Here is a 27,538-nt window from a genome sequence, read left to right as displayed (position 1 = left end):
GTAATTGTATATGCAAACAGAAACATTTGTCTTAATATTTCACTAACGTTAACTTACTCAAATTTAGGACAAATGTAACTCTTAGGGAACTTACCTTAAGTATAAAACTACTATAAAAAACTAAATTTGTTATGGTTAATTAAACAATCTAAATATGTAGAATTTGTCTGAGTACATCATGTGTTGATAATCACGTAAACCAAATAACGGTATATTCTTTTGCTATACAACTAAATTTATTTATTTATTTATTTATTTATTTATCCTTGAAACACGTATAATATTCTGTATAATAATATACGTCAGTCTGAGCCTGGTGAGTGGAAACTACCTGAAGATGAAATCTGGATTGAGTTGTGGCGGATATGACGTGTGTGATGAGAGTGGTGTTGTTGTTATTGTGTTGTTCCGGGAAACCACTGACACGAACTGAGCAGGGGGATGTACTTTGAGACTGGAAAGTGCGTCAAAAACAGCGCTGGGTTTTTCTGTGATACTTCAGCATGAAAATGAGGTATTGTGCCGTCTTTTTATCCACTTGTATTGTCTGTCTATATGCGTATTGGTTTTAAATATCGACTATGATTTTATGTCACTGACTTTTGATGTAATTGTGAGCTCTGTTGTGGTGGAAGACAGTTGGTCGGGAGCATGATAAGGGTTATTCCCGAACTATCGGCCTCACACTTTGACTTGACTTAGGATTTTAACTGATGCGTTTTTATACAGAAATACAGACCAGATAAGATACGGATTTGGGATGATCAAACACTGATTGAATGGCAAAAGCTAATAAGCTGTAATTGTCTTGACATTATGGTTTGTTATTGTTTAGCCAGACGGCTAAGACGAGCTGCTAGCAAGCTACATCGCTACAACTAGCTTAGCTAATATAGAAAACTTGATGCATGTGGAGTATATTTGGTATAACCATATACTTTTTATATAGGCCTACTATGCTTTATGAAATATATTTTTTATTTCACTTTTCCTCGTGAAAACAACATGATTAATACTCGGAAGTTGTAATAAGTGTAAGTGCTTGTAACTTCGGCCTATTAGCGAAACATTTATGTCGAGAAAACAAGTTTTTGACAGTCATTTACACATATAACTAATTATTTTTTCGGCTGAATTATCTAATGTCACATTTCTGTTTGTGTTGTGCTATTTTTAGAGAGACGACCTTTGGATTGACAGGTAAAATAGTGTCACGGAAGTTATAACCAAACAGCCGCAATAAATGCAGTTTTGTTGTTATAGGGCTACATGATCGTGTAAACATGATGAAAAAAAAAGCATTTTACAGTTCAAGTCAGTAAGACACGTCATCCGTGACGTCATAATACTTTTGATTTGAGATAGAGGGGGAGCTAATCTGTTTTATGGGCGGTTATCGCAAGTTTTCACTCCTTCGCATGCTAAAATATGCCGTGTGAAAAATCTGTTTCTTTTTTTTTCGGAAGAGTTCAGCTGTTTCTGAAAGCGTGACGAAGTTTCTTTAGTTTCTGGAATTTCCTGCTCTGCCGCTGTACTCACTGCGCTCTTATACATATGTTTCATTAGATAAAAAAAAAGAGCAGTGTGAATGAATTTATGTGACAGCTTAGTGAAGAATAGTTAAAGGAGGTTTTTATGTACAACACGTGTTCCTCAAATCATTTGCAATGTTTATTTCCCCAAGCAAGACAAACTGAAGAAACTGGTCAGGTAAACCAACACACAACTTTAAGGTCTTCGCTGCTGACATATTATTTAGGGATCGCCATGATTACAAAACAAACGACCTTTTCTTATCAAGTGCGCCTAGTTTTCACAACCACACAGGAAAATCTCGACAATCATCAGACTCAGTTTGTTCATTGCTTACTGAGTCATCACCTTATGAGCGTGAGATGTGACGGATGTTTCAAGCATGTAAAAGTACATTAGTTCAAAATTGGTACATTTCCCAGAGTTTGATAGTTGTGGTGGTGATAATTTGACCTGTGTCTGTTTAAGTTGTTTACAATAAATGCAGTTTACTTTCATAAAGTATTATACTTTGAAGAGCCTTTATTAAGAATTATGGAAGGTTTTAAGGGTAGTTGATAGACAGAGTGGCTGAGTACTGTTTAATCTAAGATCAAATTGACTTGTTTCACCCAGAAATGAAAGTTATCATCATTTACTCACCCTCAAGTAGTTCCAAACCTGTATGAGTTTCTTTCTACTGTTGAACATAAAAAAAAAAAAAAAAAAAATTGTTTTGAAGAATGTGATTAAGCAAACAGTAGTTGGTCCCCACTGAATTCTATAGTTTGGAAAAAAACCACCATAGAAGTCAGTCCGGAACAGAAACTGTTATAGCAAGGATTCTTGAGACACGGGACAAATATATATACAGTGCCCTCCATAAGTATTGGAACAGTAAAAACAAAATAGCTTTCTCTGCTGTGGAGTCAAGAAATTTGCAAATATGATTAAAATATGAATATGCGACAAAACTACAGAATGTCACATTTTATTATTAGGTCTTTCAACACATACATGTTTTGCCAAATAAAAAGGACAGCACTTTTAGAGTTCATCCCACTATTTGATGTGAGCATAAGTATTGGAACAGTTGAATTTAAGGCAGATGTAAAAGATTAAAAGATAATATTTAGTTGCAGATCCCTTGCATGCAATCAGAGCAGTGTGTCTGCAACCCATAGACTCACCAGACTCTTGGTCTTATGATTTGAAATGTTTTTCCCCAGCCTTTAATGTAGCCAATTCCAACTGTTACTTGTTTTAGGGAGTTTCTGTCTTTAGTCTCCTCTTCAGCTGGTGAAATTAATGTTCAATCGGATTTAAATCTGGAGATTGATTTGGGCAATCTAAGACTTTACATTTATTTGCCCTGATAAAGCCCTTGACTGAACTGGCAGGGTGTTTTGGGTCATTGTCCTGATCCAATATGAAGTGCTTTCTAATGAGTTTGGTGGCATTTTCTTGAATATTGGTAGCCAAGATGATTTTGTACCCTTCCAAATTCATTCTGCTACTGCCATCAGACATTAAGTCATCATTAAAATTAAGAGGTCCTGTTCTAGAGACAGCCATGCATGCCCATGCCATGACACCACCTCCACCAAGCCTTACAGATGAGGTTGTATGCTTAGGATCATTTGCAGTTCCCTTTTTTCTCCACTCTTTTGCTTTCCAATCACTTAGATAAAGGTTAATCTTTGCCTCATCGGTCCATCAACTCAGTTCCAAAACTCTACTGGCTCACAATTGGTGAAGAATCTTGCCTTTCTATTTTTGGTGCTGATCAGAGGTTTGCATTTTGCTGTGTAGCTTCTGTAATTCTGTGTCAGATTCTCCTGCGGACTGTAGATTGACAGAACATCACCCCAGCTTTCTGGAGGTTGTTGGTGATTTTATATGATTGTATTTTGGGGTTCATTTTCACAACTTTTATGATTTGTCTGTCATCAACTACTGTTGTTTTTCTCAGCCGATCAGGTCGTCGTTGGTTGCTGATGTCGCCGGTAGTTTCCAAACACATGATTTCTCCATGCCCTTTGTTTTTCCTATAGTTCTAATTGACTTCCTCTTTCTTTTAGCATCCACATTGCTTGCTTTTCTTTCAGCGTCGGCTTCCTCGTCTTCATCCTAGTTTGCGTGTGTCGTCATCGAATGCTTAGAATGCAGAAGCAATGGATATGACTGATAAGACACATTCCCTGCTTTTAATATCTGAAGAATTAATGCAACAGGACACAGCTGAACACTTAGAAAGACCTGTGAGGCAACTGTTCCAATACTTATGTTCACATCAGATAGGGAGATGAAACTCTAAAAGTGCTGATCTTCTTAGCTGGTAAAACATCTTTGTGTTGAATCACCCAATAATAAAATGTGACATTCTGTAGTTTTGTCTCATATTCAACTTTTAACCATATTTACAGATTTCTTGACTCCTCAGCAAACAGAACAATTTTGTCTTTACTGTTCCAATACTTATGGAGGGCACTGTATGTGTGTGTGTGTGTGTGTGTGTGTGTGTGTGTGTATGCGTATGACAGAATGAGGTTTCACAACCATGTTTTTACTCCTGGTTGACAACAAAATATATTTATTAAAACAAACAAAAACCAAGCAGTATCAAATGTCAGCGTGCATCATGATGTTATTATTCACAGATGTTCATCAAACCCACACAGGCTTTATAGTTTAAATATGTAACTTTAGGTCATTGTGCTAAAGGAACCTATTATTAAGCCCATTTGATTTATTTTGAAAGAGATGGTAGGCATAAAATAAATAAATACTTAAATAAATTGCTTGTTTTCTCTCAAATGTAAATCACATCAAAACTTTAATTCATCAAAATTAATTAATTGATATGAATTAAACTAGTTCATAAATAAGTTGACTTTCTTGGTATGGAAATACAATGTGTAAGAGTCAAATGCAGTAGACAAACAAAATGAACAAAATAAGTTTATAACCTTATTACATGAAAATATTTTTGATGCCTCTAGAGACAAAAAAATAAAAAAATAAAAAAATAATGCCCTGTAATTATAATCCAGAAATATTCCCTGACTTGAGTCATGTGGGCTTATAAGGAACCATGCCATTTATCTTCAGTCTTCCTTTTAATGCCACTAAGCTACTGAACCTCAAACAAACGCTTTAATCTTCAATATTTCATGTCCTTGTATTGTCATGCACTTGTTTTTTCTTTGTTAAGCAGTCATGCAATAATAGAAATAATGTACAGTCAGCTTGTCATTAATGCAAAATAATCACAAACTTGTAATTAGGACTCAGAGTGGTGTTTTCACACAGTAAAAAAGTTAATATTACTCAAATTAATATTTTGTGTCAGTTTCCGTATTTATTTGGTAAAAAGTAGGATACTGTCAGTACGGACCCAGTTGTGTTTAAATGTCTAAATCATTTTGCAATAATAACTGATACATTATTGCTTATGTGTGATTTTGAAACTTTTAATTGTGCAGCAATTATCAGCAGATTTAAAAACATGTAATGATTAAAATAGACAGAATAAGCTGTGTTCTGTTACAGCCAAAGACCATTTCATAATGTTGCATATTCACGCTAGATAACTGTAGAATCTGGCACAAAATATTTTCATGTGTCTCTTCTTTGTTCCATTTCTTATATGGGTCCTGTATTCCCACAGACTCAGCTGCTGATAGACAGATGGCATTATTCCTGGAGGGGACAGCAGCAAGCAGCACCATGGAAACATCAAATTTTGCCCATGTCATCTTCCAGAATGTGGGGAAAAGTTACCTTCCTCACGCAGCATTAGAGTGCCATTACACCCTCACGCAGTTCATTAAACCACATCCCAAGGACTGGGTCGGCATATTCAAGGTGACAGTTGTTTTTATACCTTCTCTTCTCTGCCATATGTTGCTCAATCCTTGGATATGAAGTGTCTACCAAGAGAAGAATAGATAAGAGATTGTAACCTGGCTTAGATTCTTCTGTTTCATCTCATCACCATTCCACCTTCAAACAAGTCACTTACATTTAAGATTTTATATAAAGAAATATAATTGATTATAGTAAATGTAACATTTTAGTATATTAAAACATAAATTCTTCATAATGAGTCCAGAAAATGAAGTTGGATTGTATTAATATTTCTTTGTCCGATTGCCTTCCTCAATAGACTTTAATCAGGTTAGACATCATATTGAATTCAAGACGGTTAAAAACTAGGCTGTGAGGAATAGACTACATAAATACAGTCTTTACAATGGCACACTGTATAAAGGTACTAGATCATGTAATTTTCACACCTTTCAAATCTTTTTTATGAGGTGTTTGTCAACAGAAAGACGTTTCATCAGCCTAACAATTGGTATGTTGTTAAACAACTGCACAGCCTCATTTTCATTCCTGTCAAAAATGAAATATGGCGCTTACCAGACCTAATGTCCCACCATGACTATTCCCGCATTTTCCAGTGGTTCAGATTTTTACTTGCCCTGCCAACGTTTTCATTTCCAGTTAACTTTTACAACTCTCTATTCCAACTTCAACACCGCAGCAAAAACTACTAGCCTAAAAAATATAAAGTTCAAACATTATTAAGTGAACAGTCAGTAATAAAATAAGAACAAATAAACAAATGACAAGCAATAAAAACAAACATACAAATTAAACAATGCTTTTTCAGATTTGTAGGTGTTTAGGTACAGAAATTGAATAAACAAATGGAAAGTAACGTTGCGTAGTATTCACTGTATAAATTCATTACAGATTAAAAATAGTTAAAGTTATTGGTTCAAGAGCAGTGAGTGATTTTTTTCAAATGGTAAATTAGGCCTAGTCCGTGTCACTTTTAAGACACAAAGTATGGATCCAATATAAGCTTTAACATCCCATTTCTTTCTCAACTGTTTGTTCACTCAAGACATAACAAACCGTTTTCGAGGATAATCGCCAAGATGGGTATTTTGACATAATTTTGTATGTTTTAGTCCGTTCAAAGGAAAAAAGTAGACATGAAAAGAAACTCAATTTGCTGTTCATGTGTAATCAGAGACACGGCTTCCTGTGTGTGTGCTGTGTGCACTGTAAATGGCATGAGAGTACTTTGAGTTATTTCTAGTCTTCTTTCACTTGAATGCTTTAAAATAACTTGAATGTTCACATTCGCAAGGTGTGATTGTCTGTTCAAAGGAAAGAAGACATGAAGTGGAACTCATTTCTATGTTTTCATGCATCCTTTTGCACTTGAATGGTTTAAAATCACATGAATGTTTGAATTGGCAAAGCTTACAAATGATGAGGATGCAGCAATGCCCCGATTGGGCCAGTGACAAATCCGTCAACTGTCTCGTGCATCTTTCACACTGGTCCCGGGCCATCGAGCACTGACTAGTATGGCCTTCTTTTGGGATTTGGTCTACATTTTGTCCATTTTTTTAGACCTGAAGCCACTGTTTACTGTGGTGCTGTAAGTTGTTTAACAGATTACACCAATGACAGTTGTTTGGCAAATACAGGCTTAGTTCTCTGTTTTCTCTTTTTGAAGTATGAACCGCAGTCTAGTTGTTTCCTTGATCCCATTTTATTCTACTAAATCATGTATCAGCTATTAAAGTGAAGTATTAGAATTCAAGTATTTCAGTCAACACAATGTTAACCTATTGGACTTTCAGCCCTACTTTTTTTATGCCTGCTACCCTTTTCACTTATTTCAAGACAGTGCTCAAGTCAGCCAAGTTGGTTTTCTACCATTTTATAGGAATCATGTGTGATGTTACTGCAACATTTAATGTCTTGATTCCATTTCCCATCTTCACTTTCCACAGTGTGGAAATTACAAGGCCCTGCTGTCATATTTGGCAGTGTAATGTTTGGGGAGTCGCCATTACTGCTGCTTAACATAATGTTGGATTTCCTGCTGGTCACTTAAATGTTTCCTGCTGTAAAAGATTTTCAGAACCAGATTTTGCTGTAGTCTGAGTTGGAAAGACTGCGTATTTTTTTTTTTGTAGTTGTCACAGATAGGTGTTATAGATAGTGTAACCCAAATGTCTGTGCTTGATGCATACTAGATGTTGGTTCCAAAGTAGGCTATATAGCGGGACACTTCCTCACAAGCCATTAAGATGATCACCTGCTGTGGTTTTTGAGGAAGATGTTTTATGGAGAGCTAACTAGGAAATGAATCTCTTTTAAAACCTGAAGGGAATGTGGTGCGACACCCTGAACTGATGGGGTATGTCTTATTCATGTTATTCGGGAAAAACTGTGAATCATATCCAGGAAAATCTCAGTCACGACTGGTTCCCCTTCTAACAAGGTTTTCATCAAGTGAACATTTACTAGCGGCTTGTATAACAGAATGCGGTTTGAGTATTTGTGAAAGATCTTGGCAGTTTGCTTGGCAGAGAAAAAATATATATATTACAACCCGCTGGTAGTTTGAAAAATCCACTATGTTGGCACAAATCACGCTGTAGTTGAACGCGAGTGTGGTCACGACGGTGTGCACGGGAATGAAATATGTGCGTTGGCAGGATAAGTGGGGTGTTTTGGCTCCATCTGCTTTCTGGGGTTCCCCAGCTACTGCTGGATGGGAGAATATAAAACAAACGGCATTTACAGCATTATGGATGTGGACTGTACGGCGAGAGGAAATAAAAGGAACATCTGACTGCTGTAGGTTAGTGGAGAGGGAGTTGAGTGTGGTCACTGTCAGGGTTTAGTGTCTGGGTTCGGGTCCGACCAGATCAAAGTGGCGTTTTAGAACTTTTTACTTTGCGTGTGATATAGCGAACCTGATAAAGCTGTTATTTTATGGCTGGCTGTCAGGAGGGCTTCTGCTTCTCAGCAGCTCTATCACATTCTGGCCAGTGTTCTTGATTAAAAGGGACAACCCCCCCGTGAGAAACAGGTACAACTTTCAAATTCTTGGAAGGTGGATTAAAATCTCCATAGTTCACAGTCCATCTGATCCATATCAAATGGAAAGAGCTGGCTAAAATCACCAGTTCTGATTGACTTTGAGATTGTGAAGTTCATGCAATTAAATCTTTCAAAGATATTTACAGTTTGGTTCAAGTAGTAAAAAAACAAGATATCCTTGAGAACAAAGTGGTGTGGTGTTTTCAGAATTACAGAGGTATTTAGGGTTGTACATCAATATGAATTTCCTGATTCAGTTCAATTCTGATTCACAAGCTGTGGATTTGATTCCAAAAATCTTCTTTGATTTGATTACATTCTAAATAACGTAGGCATATATCAGCTATAATGTCTGTTTTACTTACATGTGGAAAAAAATGTACAGGGAAACTTTCAACGTGGTGCATTACAAAAATATGAAATATCATACACCGCAATATATACATACAATATATTGACACATAAGGGGTTTTTCAGCCAGAATAAGCTGTAATATGTGGACCAAACTTTGTCAGTATTAAAATATCTGGCTTTAAAGTGACAGTTAACCAAAAAAAGAAAATTTTAATTTTCTCACCCTTTTTTTGTTTCAAACCTATATACCTGTTTCTTTCTTCTGCTGAACAGTGAACACAAAAGAAGATATTCTGAAAAATATGGGTAACCAAACAGTTGACGGTAGCCACTGACTTCCAAAAGGATTTTTTTTTTCTTCCATACTATAGATGTCAATGGCTACCATCAACTGTTTAGTTACCAACATACTTCAAAATATCTTCTTTTGTGGTCCACAGAAGAAAGAAATTCATATAGATTTGGAACGATATGAGGATGAGTAAATGATAGTGGAATTTTCAATTTTGGTGAACTATCCCTTTAAAAGGCTTTGAGTTTACCTGGGAAGATCCTACTTCTGAGTTGGCCAGTCATTATTATTATGATACATTATATTGGAAAAATAATACAGAAATATTCTATCATGATTATACACTGCTTATTTATGCATGGCATCTTATAAAAAATTATTTTGCATTATTTTGATATTTCCAACTTCACCTGAATGCCACTTTATATATCTACTGAGACAACAGATGCAATTCACAAAGTTCAACTCATTACATACAGGAATGGCTGTTGGTCATTGAGTACATCGGTTCTATATAATTGTACTTACTGTCCAATTGCAATCTTTGTTTATGTTCTGAATTATGAAAGAACTTACATTATGTAGTCTGACATGCCACTGGATCAGAGTGTCTTCATATACCCTGAAGGGAAGGCGTGTTCCTCCACACAGAGTTGGCTGACTGACATGCATTTGTCTGCACCCAGAGACACAGAATAACCTCTGGCAATGAAGGGCACATGATCATAAATCACAACATGGCTCTGTCTGTGTTGACAGACAAAAGGCAGCCATGCCAAACACCAGAAAATTGCAAGACCTGTTCCATGAGTCACTTGCCTGGAGCGCAGGCAGTCGCAAGGCTATTATTGCCACCTAGTGTTTTTAACAGGAGATTAACTGATCATACCTGAACTTTATGAATGGTACAGTTCTTGGAATCAGGAAATCTTTATATAGCGTAAATGTGATTCAAACACTGGAGAACTCCAACTACTTCATCCTCTTAGTCACCATTATCTGAGCCATAACATTGTATATTATGACATAAAATTATGTGTAAGGATGTTTTAAAGCCTCTAAATGAGAAATGCGCTCAGCATCATTGAGTTTGCTTTTTGCCTATTGTTTCTTGTTTGAGCAGGCAAGCTGCCTGTGGCTCTCTTATGAAGTTGGAATGGTTACAGAGAGAGTCTAGTTGAAAAACTTGTGAGCGTCATGTTGGATTGTCAGAACACGCCATCAGACTAGCCGCGAAGAAGGTGAACACTGCTTTATAATTATCCTGTCAGCGCAGTAGTTGTTCTCTGCACTGCATCCTGATATATAGACTGGTTGTACTCATTGCTGCATGTAGTCAGCACAGACAGAGTCATGGGCCAAGTCCGTGCGTCATTGCGAGTCAGGAAATTGGGTACTTTCTCACAAACACTGGGATGTTCTTTTGTTCTTTGTAGAGCTGTGTTCATTATATGCAGCAGTTCCAGAAAGTGTTTGTACACTTGTAAGATATTTACTGCACTAAATATTAAACTGCATGGCTTTTATAAACTAATTATTTTATTTGATATTTTATTTTACAGTCTTCCTCTTAGTGTATGTTGGATAGTTCACATAAACACTTTGTGACTTTATAGCTTCAGATTTGCCAAAAGATGCACCATTTATTTAGTTATTTTTGTGAATAATTGTGATTTAAAAAAAAAAGGTTTTAAAATAAGTCTTTTATACTCACCAAGGTTGCATTTATTTGATTTAAAATATATTATAAAATGTATTATTGGGTTATTCTTGATTTATTTTAAATATTTCACAAATTACCACTTTTACTGTATTTTATTAAATAAATTCAGCCTTGGTGAGTATAAGAACTCTATAAAAGAGTATAAATCATTTTATATTTGGTGAGTATAAAATGATTTATTTAAAAAAAAAATCATAATTATTCCAAACATTTGATGTAGTGTACAGTATAAAATTACATTTAAATGTAAGTTTACATTTAGTCATTTAGCGGACGCTTTTATCCAAAGCAATTAACAAATGAAGACAATAGAAGAAATTTAAGGGCAACAAAAGAGCAACAATATGTAATTGCTCTGACAAGTCTCAGTTAGCCTAATGCAGTATACAAGTTTATATATATAATAAATAAAAAGATATAAAATAAGAACAATTAGAAAAATAAAAGGGAACATGTGTTAGAGGGTCTTTTCTAAATAAAGTTAAAAAGTCAAAAGAATGCTAGTGTTAGAGGGTAATTTTTTATTATAAATAAAAAGAAAACAAGTAGTTAGTATAGAAATAGAATAGAATAGAAATTACATATATGTTTTATGTAAATTGTTTATATGGATAGTGGTTATATATTTGGAGTATGTATGTATTTTTTTATTCATTAGGTTTACCTTTGTCCTTGCAGTTTATTTAATTTTATATAATATAATATAATATAATATAATAATTACTTTAAGTAATAAAAATAACTATTTTTATATATTTCATGTTTCCCCCCATCAAAATAGTTATCCAGTGAATTATAGTAATTATACTTATTAGTACTTATTAGTCATTTTTCTTCTTCTTCTTATTATTATTATTATTTTTTTTTTGTTGTTTTTGTTTTATTTTTAATCTAGATTTATTTGTGCACTGTCCATTCTTCTTAAATGTAGCTGGAGGTGCTCTCATCCTGAATGTTCTTGAGTAGTTTCTCATGCCATTTTCGTTCTCATCCATCTTTTCTTCCTTTGGTTACCATTCCCCCCGCAAACCTAAATGAGAGACACAAAGGGGCTTAATTTTTGCCCTCTTTCACCCCGAACGTCTCTAATGAGTGGAGTTTGGTCCAGGCAGTAATGACGCTCCGTATGGGCCATGCCTTTAATGGCTTCCTGCTCTTTACAGCTCCAGCACCTCGGGCAACTTTCTTGTACAATCAGGGGACTTCTGCAACACTAATGTTATTGTGGACATAGAGGACAGCTGTATGGTTTGAGCAAACAAGCCACAAAACTTTCTAATACGACTGAGCTGTAGTGAGTTTGCATTTTTAGTGTGTGTGTGTGTGTGTGTCTGTGTTACTTCCAGGATGCTATAGATGCTAATAGCAGGTACTAGGCTTGTGCTTTTGCATGTTCACAAACACAGTCAGCCCGATGTGAGTCTGATTTTGTTTGACAGTTTTATGACAGAGGGCTGAAATTATGGATGTATTTTCTGTACTCCCCCTCATCAACCATCAGTTAACAACACATAAAGTTCATATAATTACATCTTGGTTTCCATTCTGAAGTATGTATAAAATTTTCACCTATTTTCTTCTTCCTGTTAAGGCTGAGTTGTAGCCGCGCTCCCTCAACCGAACATATTCACGAGGCTTTGGCGAGAAACATGTGGTAGATAGGCTGAGTTTCACTTGCCCCCGTAAAACACAGCCGAGTTCATGTTTTTATGTTCTCATCTCAAAGGCTTTCTACTAGGCCTCATGGAGATGAGAAAAATGCACAATGTGCCAAAGAATCTTGCAACATGATGTGAATCAGGCAATGGTCAACACCACGACGAAGCATTTACAGTCTTCCTATTAGTGTATGTGGGAGAATTCACATAAACACTTAGTGACTTTATAGCTTCACATTTGCCAAAAGCTGCACCATTATTTGTATTTTTTTTGTGTGTTTTGATTTTAGAGGCATGTGAATACATTTTTTAACATGTTAATATTTGTATTATATATTTTTTTCCAAAAGTCTGGAGTTTTTTAACATTTTTCATTAATTCATAAATATTTTAAATTGTATTCAAAAAGAAAATAGTTATTTTACATTGTAATTATATTTCACAATATTATTGTTTTACTGTACTTTTTAATTAAATAAATGCAGCCTTGGTTAGTATAAAAGATTTTCAAAAACAATAAAAAAAAATGTAATTATTCCAAACATTTGACTGGTAGTGTGTATATTGTGAAATTATAGATATGTTATGTTAGGTGCTTATATGGATAGTGGTTATATATGTGGGATATACAAGTACTAAACGTTATAAAATGTATCTGCTGTACATTTTATAATGTTATTATCCAACTGGAAAGTATCTAGAATTCTGGACTGGAGATTTTCTGGAGATTCTAGATTTGTTTTTTTTTTAAACAGTATAGATTTATAAATTTTCAAAGCAAAGTTCTGATGAATGCTTGATTCTTATTGGTTGTCAGATGTTCTAAGAGGATGACTACTCTTGTATAACTACACAGCTGTGAATTGTAGCAAATCTTGAATGTGTTACAGTTTCATGACAATTTGCCAAATTATTTCAGTTATTTAAAAAGTGGCTTACATTCTACCACAACAAATGAGCCACAGAAAACAAATACACTTACCAAGCAGTTAAATATGACAAACAATAGGATATAAATGTCAAACAGCTTTATTTCCAAAATGACTTTTAACGCTCTTTCTCTCTCACAAACAACTAAATCATGCACAGAGGCTCTCATAGAACCTTATTTGAAGCATTACATCTCTACTTAATGACTGAAAGAGTTTCACTATTGAAACAACATTTCTCATTACTCCAAAAATGGTGACATTATCTCCTTGATAGTTCGGAGCTGTTTATAAGTAAGCAAGAAAGTACACAGAAGTGTTTTGGTAATGAAAACTGAAAAACAAGGTCAATGTGGATCTCATTTACTTGAATCTAAATTATTACTGTGGAGTATAAAAAAATACCAGAGGTTTAAGTCAATTATGCTAACCCTTTAAAACCTCTCTGTTTCTGACAGGTTGGCTGGAGCACCGCTCGTGACTACTACACGTTCCTGTGGTCACCTCTTCCAGACAGCTACACCGAGGGAGCTGCAGTCAACAGATCTGTGGTTTTTCAAGGTAAAATGACATTGTCAAAGTGGGGTTTCATGCCAGCATTTCTTCAATGAATTTCATGCCAGAGAGAAGGCCCCTTAAAGGTTCGTTGAGGGCTTTTAATATGTAGTGATGGATGCAATAAAACAGGAAACACTGAGGCCTCCTATTAGAGGGCTGAAGTGTTGATGGGCCAGTTTTAGTGGAGTGGTTCAGGTCACATACTGGAATCTTTGTAAAGGATTAAAGGGTTTTCATGGCATGAGTCCGGATTCCTCACAGCAATTAAGAAAATATACCATTAAATAAAATGACATGAGTCTGTCATAAAGCTGGAGTGGAACTGTAAAAAAGTATGATGTAAATAATGGACTTCGGGCTAGTTTGATGTAATATACTCCATGAATCGCTCTAACGCTAGGATCGTTCTCTCTGATTGATTCTGGGGTGTTTTGCAGGTTACTACGTCCCAAATGACGATGGTGAGTTCTACCAGTTTTGTTATGTCACACATAAGGGAGAGATCCGTGGGGCCAGCACTCCATTCCAGTTCCGCTCCAACAGCCCCACAGAGGAGGAGCTGCTGACAATGGAGGATGAAGGAGGATCTGATATCCTGGTGGTCACCACCAAGGCTAGTTACCTGGAGGTAAGGGGATTTTGTTTTGTAACTACTGAACTCAAGATTTCTTGAACTATAGTTGAACTATATATTTCTTGTCAGTTTTCACATGCCAGGATTGTCACTTTTGGTTGTTTTTCCAGCAAAAGATGGAACAAATTCAACAGGAAAAGAAGGAGCTCTTGGAAAATCTGGACCTACTACAGAAAGAGAGGGATGAACTGATTGATGAGAAGAACAGACTACAGAAAGAATATGAGCTGGAGCGAGAGAGCAGCGCTCAGCTCAGGAAAGATGTGGAGGTGAGAGGACAGAGAGGGAGAGAAAGAAAAAAAGCTTGAGTTAAAAAGAGGAAAAGGAATTATTTTTCCAGATTTTATTATTGTCCTGGCTTGAAATCATAATATTGTACAAATATATTGGAAATAGAAATGTTTTTCACATTTTAATGAATGGGTAAAATACAGTATTTTGTCCTTTCAGATATGATGTTTATGGCAAAAAAAGCATTTTCTCACAGGTTCACAGGCTGTCAGCACCCTCTAGTGAGAGTCTCTCTTTGGACTCTTTACATAAAAAAATACATAAAATATAATAATAATAATTTACATCTTTACAGACATGACAATCATCAACATCATTGCCATTTGTTGCTTTTAAGTGGCAATTTTCATAAAGTATAAATGTATCAGCTCTGAGGCAGAGCTATTATTTTAAAGATGAAAACAAGCACACCCATTTCTGGCTGTTAATTTTATGACCACACTTTTATATGTTGTTTATGCGCTGCTGAAATAATTATAAAAATTCTGCACATGCAGTAGTACTGCAGAAGAGACTGGAGTGGGATTTGGAGACCTGCTTTCCCATTAGTCATGTTTGTATATTCTCTGAGACCACACTCAAGTATAACTCAAGAGCCAATGATCTGTTCTGCAATAACTCCCATCATTTCTGCAGCAGCTGGGAAGACAACATGCTTATGGCTAAGGGAATTTGCTCTCTTATCTGTTTTTGTGTGTACACAGGAGTTGCAGCTGTCTGCCCAGGGCTTGCAGGAGGAGAGAGAGGAGGTGAAAAGGAGAATGGAAGAGAGTACAGCTCGACTGTTGCAGTTAGAGGAGGATCTGATCGGAGTCACACAAAAAGGCCTGCAGAAAGAGACAGAACTAGACTGGTGCGATTTCCTACCATAATGAAGTAGCCACAAAGAGGCTATATATATATATATATATATATCATAACAAACTAGAGTTGTCATGATACCAACATTTCCATAATCAATTCCAGTTAAATTTCGTTGTTTTCAATTCCAGTGCCACAGATAAAATAATATACTATTGGTCCACAGTTTCTGTTTCAAAAATATATATAAAAAAAAAAATGCCATGTAGCCTTCAAGTATTTTACAATCATGTTTTTTTTTTCAAGCAAACAATCAGTACTAGTGATACTGCAGAAAAACTGATGTTTAGTTACTTACAATTTAGTACTTTGGGATCGAAGTACCAGGACTTTTGACATCCCTGTAACAAACCATGAATTGTTTTGCATATCTTTAGATAGGATCGTGAGATGTCATTATATATCACTTTGACAAGAAAAGAGTTTTTGAACATGTTCTAGATATGTTCCTTGTGTAGCTGAATGATTGATAATGGCTCTGATTTGACAGCCTGAAGGATCGAGTGAAGAAGTTAACCCTGGAGAAAGAGGCTCTTGAGTGTCAGCTGAAGAATGAGAAAGATGAGAAGGAGCTCTATAAGGTAATGCCACTCACTCACTACCTCACGCATGTCCCTGTTGGTTACCCATATGAAAAGAACACTGTGCCCTCACAATATATTCTGTTTATGCCAGGGGTGTAAAGTACCTGAAAAATTGCACTTCATTACTGTACATAATCAATATTTGGAGAAATTACTTCACTACTTTTGAAACAAAATATTTGTACTTTTACAGTTTACATTACCAAAGAATATAATATAATACTGCTTTTTCCTCCGTTTTCAGCTTTATTTAGGCCTTCAAAGTACAAATTTCATTGGTCGTCATGATGCAGATCTTTCCCCTTAATAATAATTGCACTATAAATAACACATCAGTTTAACAGAGCTAATGAGATAAATTGCATTCCGGTGAGGTTTTTCTTTCCTTGTATTTAAAAGTTTTTTTTTTTACTTTTATTTTTCAATGTGAAATCTGTCTTTTATATATTTATTTATTTTTTTAATTTATTATAATTTTTTTTTGATTGTTATATATATACTGTATGTGTGTGTGTCTGCGCGTTACACAAAAGTTAAGAAAAGCACTTTTATTTCATTTTGAATATGTAAATGTAGAAATTCATTTATCCTTTATCTTTTGGTTTAATACATGCTCATTCCAGAGTATGATTTCTTAGTATTTTTATCTCTCTTCTTATCCCTTACCTATTTAATTGACCTAAAACCAACAAACAGACATTTTTGAGTTGTTGATTTGTAAACGCTTATGCATTTATCCACAGAGAAGTGTAATACAGACCCTCATTTTTTTTCCTAATTACTCTGGCTTGCACTGTGTAATTCTCACTGTCCATCACTCACTTTGACTCCATACTTTCTTGTGGCGGGCACAGGAACTGGGCGTTAACGCTGGGCTGTAGCCACGGAAACACAGCCTGCCCTCACTTCACAGCAGCTGCCTGAGGCAGAGAAAGAGAAGGGTGGGGGTGGAGCAGAGTTGCTGCTCTCTTACTGCTGCGTTATAATTAGGTTTAGCTTGCATACTTCCTCTCCATGCAGAAATACACCTCATTTTAGAGATCGTGTGGATAATTGGGGGCTCGTCCGGGATCTGGACTGGCTTTGGTACACTGCTAGTTTTATGTGCCATGGGCCCAGGTTATTACTCAGCAGATGTGCAAAGAGAAAGTCAAACAGTCTGTTTGAATCAAGGGTGTATGTGTGTGTTTGGCACAGATTCACCTGAAGAACCGGGAGCTTGAGAACACTAAACTGAGTGCTGAGCTGCAGATGCTGAAGTCTGTGGATGTGAATAAGGAGAACACCATTGCTCAGCTGAAGGAGGAGCTCACTAGAGTTAAATCCTGCCTGGCAGAGAAAGAAAAACAGCACCACCAACTACTGGCCAACAGTTCACCTTCGGTACACACAAAAGCTTCTGATTAACCTATATTCATATAGAGTGCTGCAGGAATGAATCCTAAAACCCAGAAATTAGTTACCATTTTAATGTGTTTCTGATCAGATACCTGAAATAAGGTCCGGAGTTAACAAAAGCTCAAGATATTTTCAGACTGCATTCTATGACATAAAATACATCAGTAAATCCCGATTCTGTTATGTTTTAAAGCTTTTACCTGTATATTCTAATTGGCTAAATGAGACTACAGAGGTTTTTGGGGACATTAATCGCCAACACACCAAACAGGAAAACTCGTATACTCACTAGTCCGCTTTTTAAAGCCTTGCTGTGTTTATACTTGAACTTTTGCAAACTATTCAACCTTAGACTTTGAACTTGTCAATTTTAAATAAAGACTGAAAGAGTTGTCGGAAACTAGCGGTGGAAATGTTGAATTCGTCAACGGAGTAGTTTGTTTACAGCTTAACTTTAGTTTTACTTTTGACAATTGTATTTAAGCTTAAACGTTCATAAAATCTGCTTTTATTTGTGAATATTGTCTTCATGAATGAAATGCGTAAGAGTCACAAACTTTTGTTGGTCATAGAGCTTATTTTCTGCAATAATCAAAAGCGAATGGAAATATCTTAAATGGCTTTTTACAGGTTGGTCTACAACAGTACGTCATCCCTACAGCACTCTATATTTGGATATTGCTAATTTAAAAGCAGTGTTACGATTGAAGCTGTGGACTAGTGGTTAAGACATGGTCCTTGATCCTGTTTTCCCCTCTTGATAATTTCCTTTACGTATATGTATCAATAAAAGTGGCAAAAAGGCCAACTTTCAGAAAACATATCAGCATGATAAGCAGTTGAAGCTGAATTTTTCACTGTTAGCTTCATTTGCAATAAATATTAAGACAATGCCAGCATATCTGTGAATGTTTGTATTATCATAAGTGTTATTTTTTTGTTTCTCAGGGGGAAAGTAAGGCTCTTAGGGAGCAGCTCAGGCAGAAAGAGGAGCAGTTGCAGGCAACCCAGCAGCAGGCAAATATGCTAAAAGCTGAGCTACGCGACTCCTCCAACGCTCGTGACCGAAGCATGGCCGACCTATACCGGATCCGTCTGGAGGCCGAGTCATTAAAGAAGGGACAGATGGAAGCCAGGGCTGAGTGTAGCCGCCTGGAAAAACAGCTGGAGGAGATGAGAAACTCAACCCAGCAGGAGGCGGTAAAGAGATGCCCACCTGTATGGCTTAGTATTAAAAAACTGACCAGGCCACAATTACACTTAATGCCAGAATCCAGTATGCTTAGTCAAGAAAGCCCATTGTGTTCAGGAATAAGTCTTTTCTATTACCCAGATTGCCCACTCTGTTTACCAATTATAACTATGTAACTAAAGAATCTTATGAACTGTTCTCTTTTCCATTGTTTACCTGCAGAACAGTCTAACTAACTAATCTCTCTTTCTCTCAGCAGTGTAAGGAGTCAGAAGTGTTAGCTGTTGCCGAACTGCAGAGAGAAGTTGAAGATTTACGGCTCAGGCTGCAGATGGCTGCTGAACACTATAAAGACAAATATAAGGAATGCCAGAAGTTCCAGAAACAAGTGGTCAAGCTTAGTGAACAGCAAGGAGTGAGTAAACCTTCAGGTTATATAGCTATACCTCCTTCAGAGTCTAGTGTTTTGAGTTTTTATCTGTTTGCTTGTCTCCGCCAACCCTTGTGTTTTGTCTCAGGTGAAAGAAGTCCAGGGTCTGAACCAGCAGCTGGTCCTTTATCTGCCAGTCCAGAGGCATCTGCACCAGGTAAGTTCTTGCTAATCTTTACAAACTGCAACTTCCAATAGTTTTAAGACATTGTATGGAGATGTTGTTGTGTTCTCTGGACTGCCAACAGGAAGCCCAGGTTCTTCAGATGATGTGCTAGATGCCATCATTCAGGGCAAGCTGAAAAGTGCAAGCAAGGAGCCAGACAAAAATGACAAATACAGGAAATGCAAACAGATGCTTAATGTGAGTACTTATCTTTTTCTTTTCTCTCTCTGACACACTGAATCTGTTTGATATACTAAAGTACTAAGCATATTCCCCCGCAGGAGGAGCGAGAGCGTTGCAGCATGATAAATGATGAGCTTACAAAGATGGAGGTGAAGCTAAGAGAGCAGATTAAAACCAATGAGAGCCTGCGAATGCAGTTGGCTGCTGAGGAGGATCGCTACAAGGTCAGTGTCACCTACTGGCCCAGAGTTTAAACTAAAACGTAACTCTGTACTCTACTAGAGGACATACTATGTTATCCAAAAAGAAAAAAATATATATAGATAACATTAAGAGAGGCAGCGTGAAATGAGTTACAAAATAATAGACAGATGACAACCTGGTGACCATTGTTCAGTCAGAGTCCATCAGGTCTAAAAGTCATTTACCATTCTTGGGTGAATTTTCATGGGTGAATTCCAGTCTTTTCAAAAGGAATCCATGCATTCAAGAATTTCATTTGTGAGTGAAAGGTTTCCCAAAGCAGATTTCGCAACTGGTTGGAGTTTGTCATGTGGATTCACTGCTTAGTTTGAAAGCGACTTCTGTGTGAGCTGTGCTTCATACATCACTGTACTATTGACAATAGACCATGAGCATTTTGCCTCATGAAATTTTCCTGAAATTCTGAATACAGAAGCTGGTTCTGACTATACCTTAAAGTAGTAGTTCACTTCCAGAAAGAAAATTTCCTGATAATTTACCCACATGTCATCCAAGATTTCATATCTATCTTTCTTCAGTCGAAAAGAAATTAAGGTTTGTGAGGAAAACATTCCAGGAATTTTCTCCATATAATGGATTTCAATAGTGGTCAATGGGTTGAATTTCTAAATTTCAGTTTCAGTGCAGCTTCAAAGGGCTCTACATGATCCCAGCCGAGGAATAAGGGTCTTATCAAGCCAAATGATTGGTCATTTTCTAAAAAAATAAATAAAAATGTATACACTTTTTAACCACAAATGCTCATCTTGCTCTAGCTCTGAGATGCGCATACGTGTCTTCACACATTGCGTATTCATGTTGGAAAAGTCACGCAGCTTAGTCCTTCGTCTGTGTACTTCGGTTCAAACAGGAAGAGTAGGGAGTAGGCCTTTTTTTGTAAAGGGTGTTTGACTTTCTTTGCATGTTCGCTTTGTAAACACAGGGTCGGTACTTCCGCCTACGCCACGCACGCGATTACGTAAGGTTAAGCTAGTGCAAGAGGAGCATTTGTGGTTAAAAAGTGTATATATATTTATATTTTTGTTTTTAGAAAATGACCAATCGTTTTGCTAGATAAGACCCTTATTCCTCAGCTGGGATCATGTAGAGTCCTTTGAAGCTGCATTTAAACTGCAATTTGGACCTTCAACCCATTGGTCCCCATTGAAGTCTACTATATGGAAGAAAATCCTGGAATGTTTTCCAATCTGCAGTTGAGCATAATTGCCATTTTTGCCTTGATGCCAGAAGAGTTTTTTTTTAAATCCAATTTTTAGTAAATATTCTCTTCCACTGAACAGCTCGTAATACGTGAGATCTAAATAAACATTTGTATGATGCAAAACATATGGAATCTGACTACATGCGCGGTCATGTAAATGTGTTAAACCATTTTCCTTATTCCATTTCCCTCGCATAACAAATGGAATACTCTGAGTAGAGTACAAGCATGCTTAAGTTTTGACGTCACCAATGGGAAATTGATTTTTAATAAAGTCTTGTAAACACTGTTTACTTACATTGTAAACCGGTAAAACGGAGGTTGCATTTATGTTTACCTCATTATATCACAGTGTAGTTTCTTTCTATCATAGCATCTGGGACTCAACAAAGGGAAGTTCTGCTGTGTTTTTTTCTTTGGTATGTTTTGAACAATATGACTCAGATCAGAGGGAAATGTGATCAGAGATAAGCAGACCTTCAGATGTTCTGATAAGACAACCTTAGTACCGTTTTCTCCTCCACACAGTTTACGGCTGCTCTGAGTCAAGCCCGATATCATTGCATTAGCACAAATACACTGACAGTGCTGGTTTATGAGTGTGTCAGTGAGGAGACTGACTTTTACTGCTGTTTACATGAGACATGGAGACAGTGGAGGAAGGACAGTTGGGAGTCCCGGAATCAAGACAGGATAATGCATCTGCTGGCGGCCTCCCTACACAGCAGGAGACAGAGCGAGGGACTCAGTTCTGTTTAAGTAGTAAGGGCAGATCAGTGGTAGTCTTTAGGCTAAGTTTACAGTTTTTCTACGTGACTAGTGGAGCCATGCAAAGACAGATGTAAATGAGTGGTAGAGAAACCATTTTTTATTTACTAGCAAATAAGTGCTTAATTAAAATCCCAAGCATATCAGTTGCAATTGGAAAGCATTTGCAAGACCATTATTTTATTTCTCACATTTTAAGTACATCAGTAACATTATTAAATGGCTCTGGAATACATTACTCTAATTGGTCAATCATGCAGGCAGATATTTCTATTTAATAAACCATATAATTGACCATTGTGCCAGGCTACCAGTTTATTTATTTATTTATTTTTCTCGTGCAACTCAATTTTGTGTGTGCATTCATGCAGTCATTCTAGAGTAAAGTTGTTTCTCTTTTCATTTTGAATAATGTTTTTAGCAGATAATCTCAGTAACAGCTTTGTTTTCTGATTCCAGAGCCAGGTGGCAGAGAAGGGCCGAGAACTCAAGGAGCTGAAGGACAGTCTTTTTTCGTTGACCAAAGAAAAAGAGAAGCTAGAGAGGGTGCGTGCTTTCGTTGACATTTTCCGCAGGCCTCTGCCAATCTAAAAATGCAGTTGTTTTTCTTGCTTGTTGTTTTATTCTCAGGATCTGGTTTGGGTTTAACATATCTCTCTAATTGGGCCAGCAGTGCAAGTGAGTCCTTATTTTCCATTCAATTACCCTGGACCACAGAGAGGGACGTGTAGTCGAGGTACAACACAAAACTCGATGCTCAAGAAGCAAAATGGCCCAATTTGAGGTTCAGACTAAATGAAATTGGCGCCTGCCGAAGACTTCAATAAAAGGCAGAGCTCTGCCTCCCTTTGAACAGGCAGAGGAGTTTTAATGAAGGGCCTAATTAAACTGTTTGTGCGAGGGTGGCGAGTTACTCTACTCTGCTGGCTCTGCTCGCTGTGGTGAGTGATGTATTGTCTGGACTCAAAGATAGAGGAAAGGATGAAAAGAAGGATGGAAAAATGGGACCTGACTCATGGCTGGCCTTAAATTAGACTTTGCTTTCAGTTTGGTCACCTTTGGACCAATTTCACTCAGTTTAGCTTTTAATTTTTACATTTAAGTTTCAGTTGAAATGTGCAGATCAGGTGATTAGCTATTGATTCCAGCAACTGTTCTTGAAGAAAACCCGAACTTAACACCTGTTGCATTTCCTGTGTCCCATCAGGAGTTGCAAAGGAGTGTCAGCAGGGAAGAAGAACATGAAAACAAAGATGGCAATGTGGATGCGCAGTCAGTTTTCTTGCAGTACCCGATGCCGTACCCTCAAGACGACCCATCTCCTCTGCTGGTGCCCCAGCGCCCCACTGATCTCATGTTTGGGAACCCGTACTCTTCTACTGATTCCAGGGGTATCTATGCTGCTATTTCACCATTCATTTCAATTGCTCATTCTAAATAAGGAATAAAATATAATGTGTACTGACACAACTACAGATGAGGATTAGGGCCAAGCAATAATAAAAAAATAAAACCATCTCGAGATTAAAGTCATTATAATGCGACATTAAACTCATTAGATGGATTCAACCCCTGATCGATTGCATCATATGCTACATCTATGTGCATTACTCTCCAACCTACGCCACTGCAGATGCTGTTTGACACACTCCAGTGAGATGAAATAAACATCACACAAATGTGTTTATTGTCAGCACTTTTAGACTTTTTTTTATCGAAGTGTAACAACTTTTTTCTCGAAACACAACGACTTTACTCTGAAAAAATAATGAATTTATTTTCAGCATTTCTTTTTGACTTTTTTTCTTGAAATTTAACAACTTTTTTTCTCGTAATTTAATGTTTATTCTCAGCATTTTATTTAGACTATTTTCTCGAAATTTAACAACTTTTTTCTCGAAACATGACTTTACTCTTGTAATTTAATGAGTTTATTCTCAGCATTTTGTTTCAACTTCTTTTCTCGAAATTTAACAATTTTTTTTCTCGTAATTTAATGAGTTTATTCTCAGCATTTTATTTCGACTTTTTTTCTCAGTTTAACAACTTTTTTCTCGAAAACACAATGACTTTATTTTCAACATTTATTTTGACATTTTTCTTGAAATTTAACAAGTTTAATCTCACATTATAATGACTTTTATCCCGAGATGGAAACACTTTGAATTTCTGTTTCTTAAAAATAAATGTCTCTGTTTGATATTTTGTATTGAGTATTATGACTGTAAAATGTTTTCAAGTGTGACTTTAGGCTACAAACACATTTTAGGCAGCTGTGCATGTACTCCTTGATTGCTCCTGCTCATATTTGTTTGAGCTACAGGGTTTTCTTGAGGTATAAATCCAGATATTAAGGCATTAAAGGGTTTCCTTTCCTGACAGATGGAGCCGATGGAGAGTTCTCTGATGACCAGATGCCCCGACTGCCCCCAGTTGGGCCTCCATCCTGGGACAGCAATGTAGTGTGCATACAGCCATCCCGGAACCTCAGTCGCCCCGATGGACTGGAGGAACCAGAGGAGCCGCAGAGCACTGTGAGTTCATTATGGCTACCTCCACGTTCAGATGTTAGAAGTGATATAGAGGTGGGATTAAGGTTTTAATCAAGTCAGAACTGCAGATGGGCTTAAACTCTTCCCAAATCTCTGTCTTTCTTTTATCTGGACTTCTCTCTCCACTGTGCTGGCCTCCGGTAGGGCTTAGCTAAACTGGCTTTATTAAAGCCCTGCTAACCCAGAGCAGAGACATTAAGGAAGTGCTCATGCTCACAGCTAAATAGAACTTGTTAGCCTTGCTTGGATAACAGTGGATTTACCCAACTACGCTTGGAAAAGCTTCAGTTAGTTGGTGTAAAACAGTCACTTTATATCTTAAGTAGGCTGTTCACATTAAGTTTGATGTGACTGAAGTATATACAAATAACATATTTATACATACTAGAGCTATATGCCAAGTTGTTCTTTAACAAGTTAGAATAACTTAATTGAAACATTTAATGCCAAAAATTCAGACTGTTTACCCTGATGTTGTGCTAAATTTGCTAAAATGTAAAATATACAACAGAGCACACTGTGCTGAGTGTTGTAACCCATAATGCATATCGCTTCCCTTTCAAGATGTAATGAATGAACTGGAAGTAATATCAACCAAAAAACTATCTTAAATGGATAGATCACCCAAAAATGAAAATTTGATCATTTACTCACTCATGTCATTACAAGACTGAATGACCTACTTTAGTTCCACTTCAGCACAATCAAATATACTTCAGTATATCTTTAACCCCTGGACTTAAGCACTACTTTTGCTCAATTAAAGTGTATTAAGTACAAAATGAGTTGGTCCAATTTAGCAGGCTTCAAGTGTACCAAGTTTAATATACTAAAAGTACAATTGCAGGGTATTTTTCTCAAGTACATAAATATGTAAATACGATTCATTGCGGGGTTCCCTTCTTATTCCATACACTGTGGTTCCCTTATACTTTTACACGTATGCACACTTTTCAAAAATGCCACAGATTGTTGACATGCTATCCTGTGCAGACTGAAATGTGTACATATAAATAGTATGAAAGCTATAGAATGTACTGCACCCACATAATCTTTCTTCTACATAATTGCATATGTTTAGAGCTGTCATATATTGCTTCACCGTCAAGATTTCCTGTGATATTAATCACTCACAGTTAACGGCCTAATAGAGGTTTTCAGGTGGTTTACGGTTCCTTTGCTCTCCCCCAGCAAACCAATGATCAGCCTACAGCCGCCGCTGACCCCGCAGAGTTTCTCAGTGATGGACAGATGCCATTCTGCTTTGAACCCAGGTAAGAACACACACAAACACCAACCTCACGGCTGTTACCTATCATGTGGTTGAGCTTCGTTGTGGTGTGACTATGTGCATTAGCTCAACGGCCCACCCACATCGCCTTCACACAGATGCTGTTTTACTGCCCTTTACTCTCCTGTTGTTCCAGCACCAGCTCATTCACACACAAACACACCTTACCACACTTTGTTTTCCTTTATTTTTTGTGTTTTTATTAGCCTTTTCTCACCCAGTTTAATTTCTCCATCTCGCAGTGGGGAGCAGAAGCGATGTCCGCTGTGTGAAGTGATCTTCCCTCCTCATTACGACCAGTCCAAGTTTGAGGAGCACGTGGAGAGCCACTGGAAGATCTGCCCCATGTGCAGCGAACAGTTCCCTCTCGACTGCGACCAGGAGCTCTTCGAGAAGCACGTCCTCACCCACTTCGACAGTAACGTGCTCAACTTCTAGTCGAGAAAAAGAGTCCTTGCCTCCACATTCTGCTCATTTGTGTTACAGTTAACAGCCACTTTAAACAGCATGTTTAGCTTTGAGCATTCATCTGTAGAGAAATTATCCTTTCTTTAATGCAATCAAGGTAGTCTGGATACTGTTAATGAATTCCAAATGACTGAAAGATGGATTTTGGGTGACGCTTTAGGGTCTTTATTTAAGTCCATTTTAGTTGAGGATTACTTCTGTCAGTAGGACTGTTTATTCTAACTCACTTCTCATATCAAAGTTAGCATTGCAGGTGCTTAAGAATAGTTTTAGAACACTGAGCAAATGTCATATTAAAGCATTCTGTTGAGAACCCTCCCCAGTCAGGTTCCATAGTTTAAGTCAGAGCATTGCCTACTATACTATACTCTGTGCAGGCAGAGTACAGCTTTTTCTGTCAGGGCGTGTATGTGATCAGCTAAAGAGGGTGATTCTATATTATACAATTATTTTAGAATAAGCTTTTAAAGATAAACCTTGATAATCAAGTTATTTGAGTTAGTGTTTTTTCCTTTATCTATTTAAATCACTTATTTCAGTTGAGTCGCATGCTCACGTTTCCTGTGCACTGAAATCACAAACCTAGATCTTTTATTTTTGTTCCATTTCTTTAGTTAAATACATTTGGTCTCTTACTGTGTGAGTGTGTCTTATATACTTGATCTAAACCAATAAAGATTTCTCTGAAGCAATATGTATGCTGGTCATACTGGTCATGTGGAGTTTGAAAAAATGTAGCTTTACTTAGCAAGCTTTACTTTACTTAACTTTTACTATAGATCTATTACAAAAAACAATATGTGACCATGGACCACAAAACCAGTCATAAGGGTCAAGATTTTGAAATTGAGATTCTGAATAAATAAGCTTTCCATTGATGTTTGGTTTGTTAGGATAGGACAGTATTTGGCCAAGATATATCTATTTGAAAATCTGGAATCTGAGGGTGCAAAAAAATCAAAATGCTGAGAAAATCACCTGTTGTCCAAATGAAGTTCTTAGCAATGCATATAACTAATCAAAAATTAAGTTTTAATATATTTATGGTAGGAAATGTACAAAATATCTTCATGAAACGTGATTTTTACTTAATATCCTGATGATTTTTGGCATAAAAGAAAAATCTAATACAGTCTAATCAAATACAAAATCTAATATTTATATATATCTCATTTTTCTCTATTATACTAAAATTGGCCATGAAGAAAAAAAAAACATCAGAGTCCATTTTAATATTTAAAATGTAATCAGGTTTACATTTATGAAGCAGCTTTTTTTTTTCTTTTCTTTTTTTTTTTCAGTTTTGTTGCA

General features: G+C 36.6%; 1 protein-coding gene across 1 annotated transcript; it reads left to right on the top strand.

Moving 5' to 3' along the window:
• The first annotated feature begins 356 nt into the window (after window positions 1–356).
• tax1bp1b (Tax1 (human T-cell leukemia virus type I) binding protein 1b) lies at window positions 357–26,921 on the top strand. The gene is made up of 18 exons (XM_042740833.1): window positions 357–514; window positions 5,183–5,379; window positions 13,845–13,947; window positions 14,382–14,572; window positions 14,689–14,847; window positions 15,574–15,722; window positions 16,221–16,311; window positions 17,512–17,697; window positions 18,661–18,912; window positions 19,161–19,323; window positions 19,423–19,491; window positions 19,583–19,698; window positions 19,782–19,907; window positions 22,376–22,462; window positions 23,124–23,307; window positions 24,299–24,450; window positions 25,660–25,742; window positions 26,002–26,921. The coding sequence occupies exons 2-18, from the start codon at window positions 5,203–5,205 to the stop codon at window positions 26,195–26,197; spliced, it is 2,484 nt and encodes an 827-aa protein (XP_042596767.1). The 5' UTR covers window positions 357–514; window positions 5,183–5,202; the 3' UTR covers window positions 26,198–26,921.
• Window positions 26,922–27,538: the final 617 nt, after the last annotated feature.

This window comes from Cyprinus carpio, chromosome B16 (assembly GCF_018340385.1).
Source record: "Cyprinus carpio isolate SPL01 chromosome B16, ASM1834038v1, whole genome shotgun sequence".
Classification (NCBI taxonomy): Eukaryota; Metazoa; Chordata; class Actinopteri; order Cypriniformes; family Cyprinidae; genus Cyprinus; species Cyprinus carpio.
The sequence above is the reverse complement of the archived record's forward strand: the minus strand, read 5'-3'. Positions and strand labels throughout refer to the sequence as shown.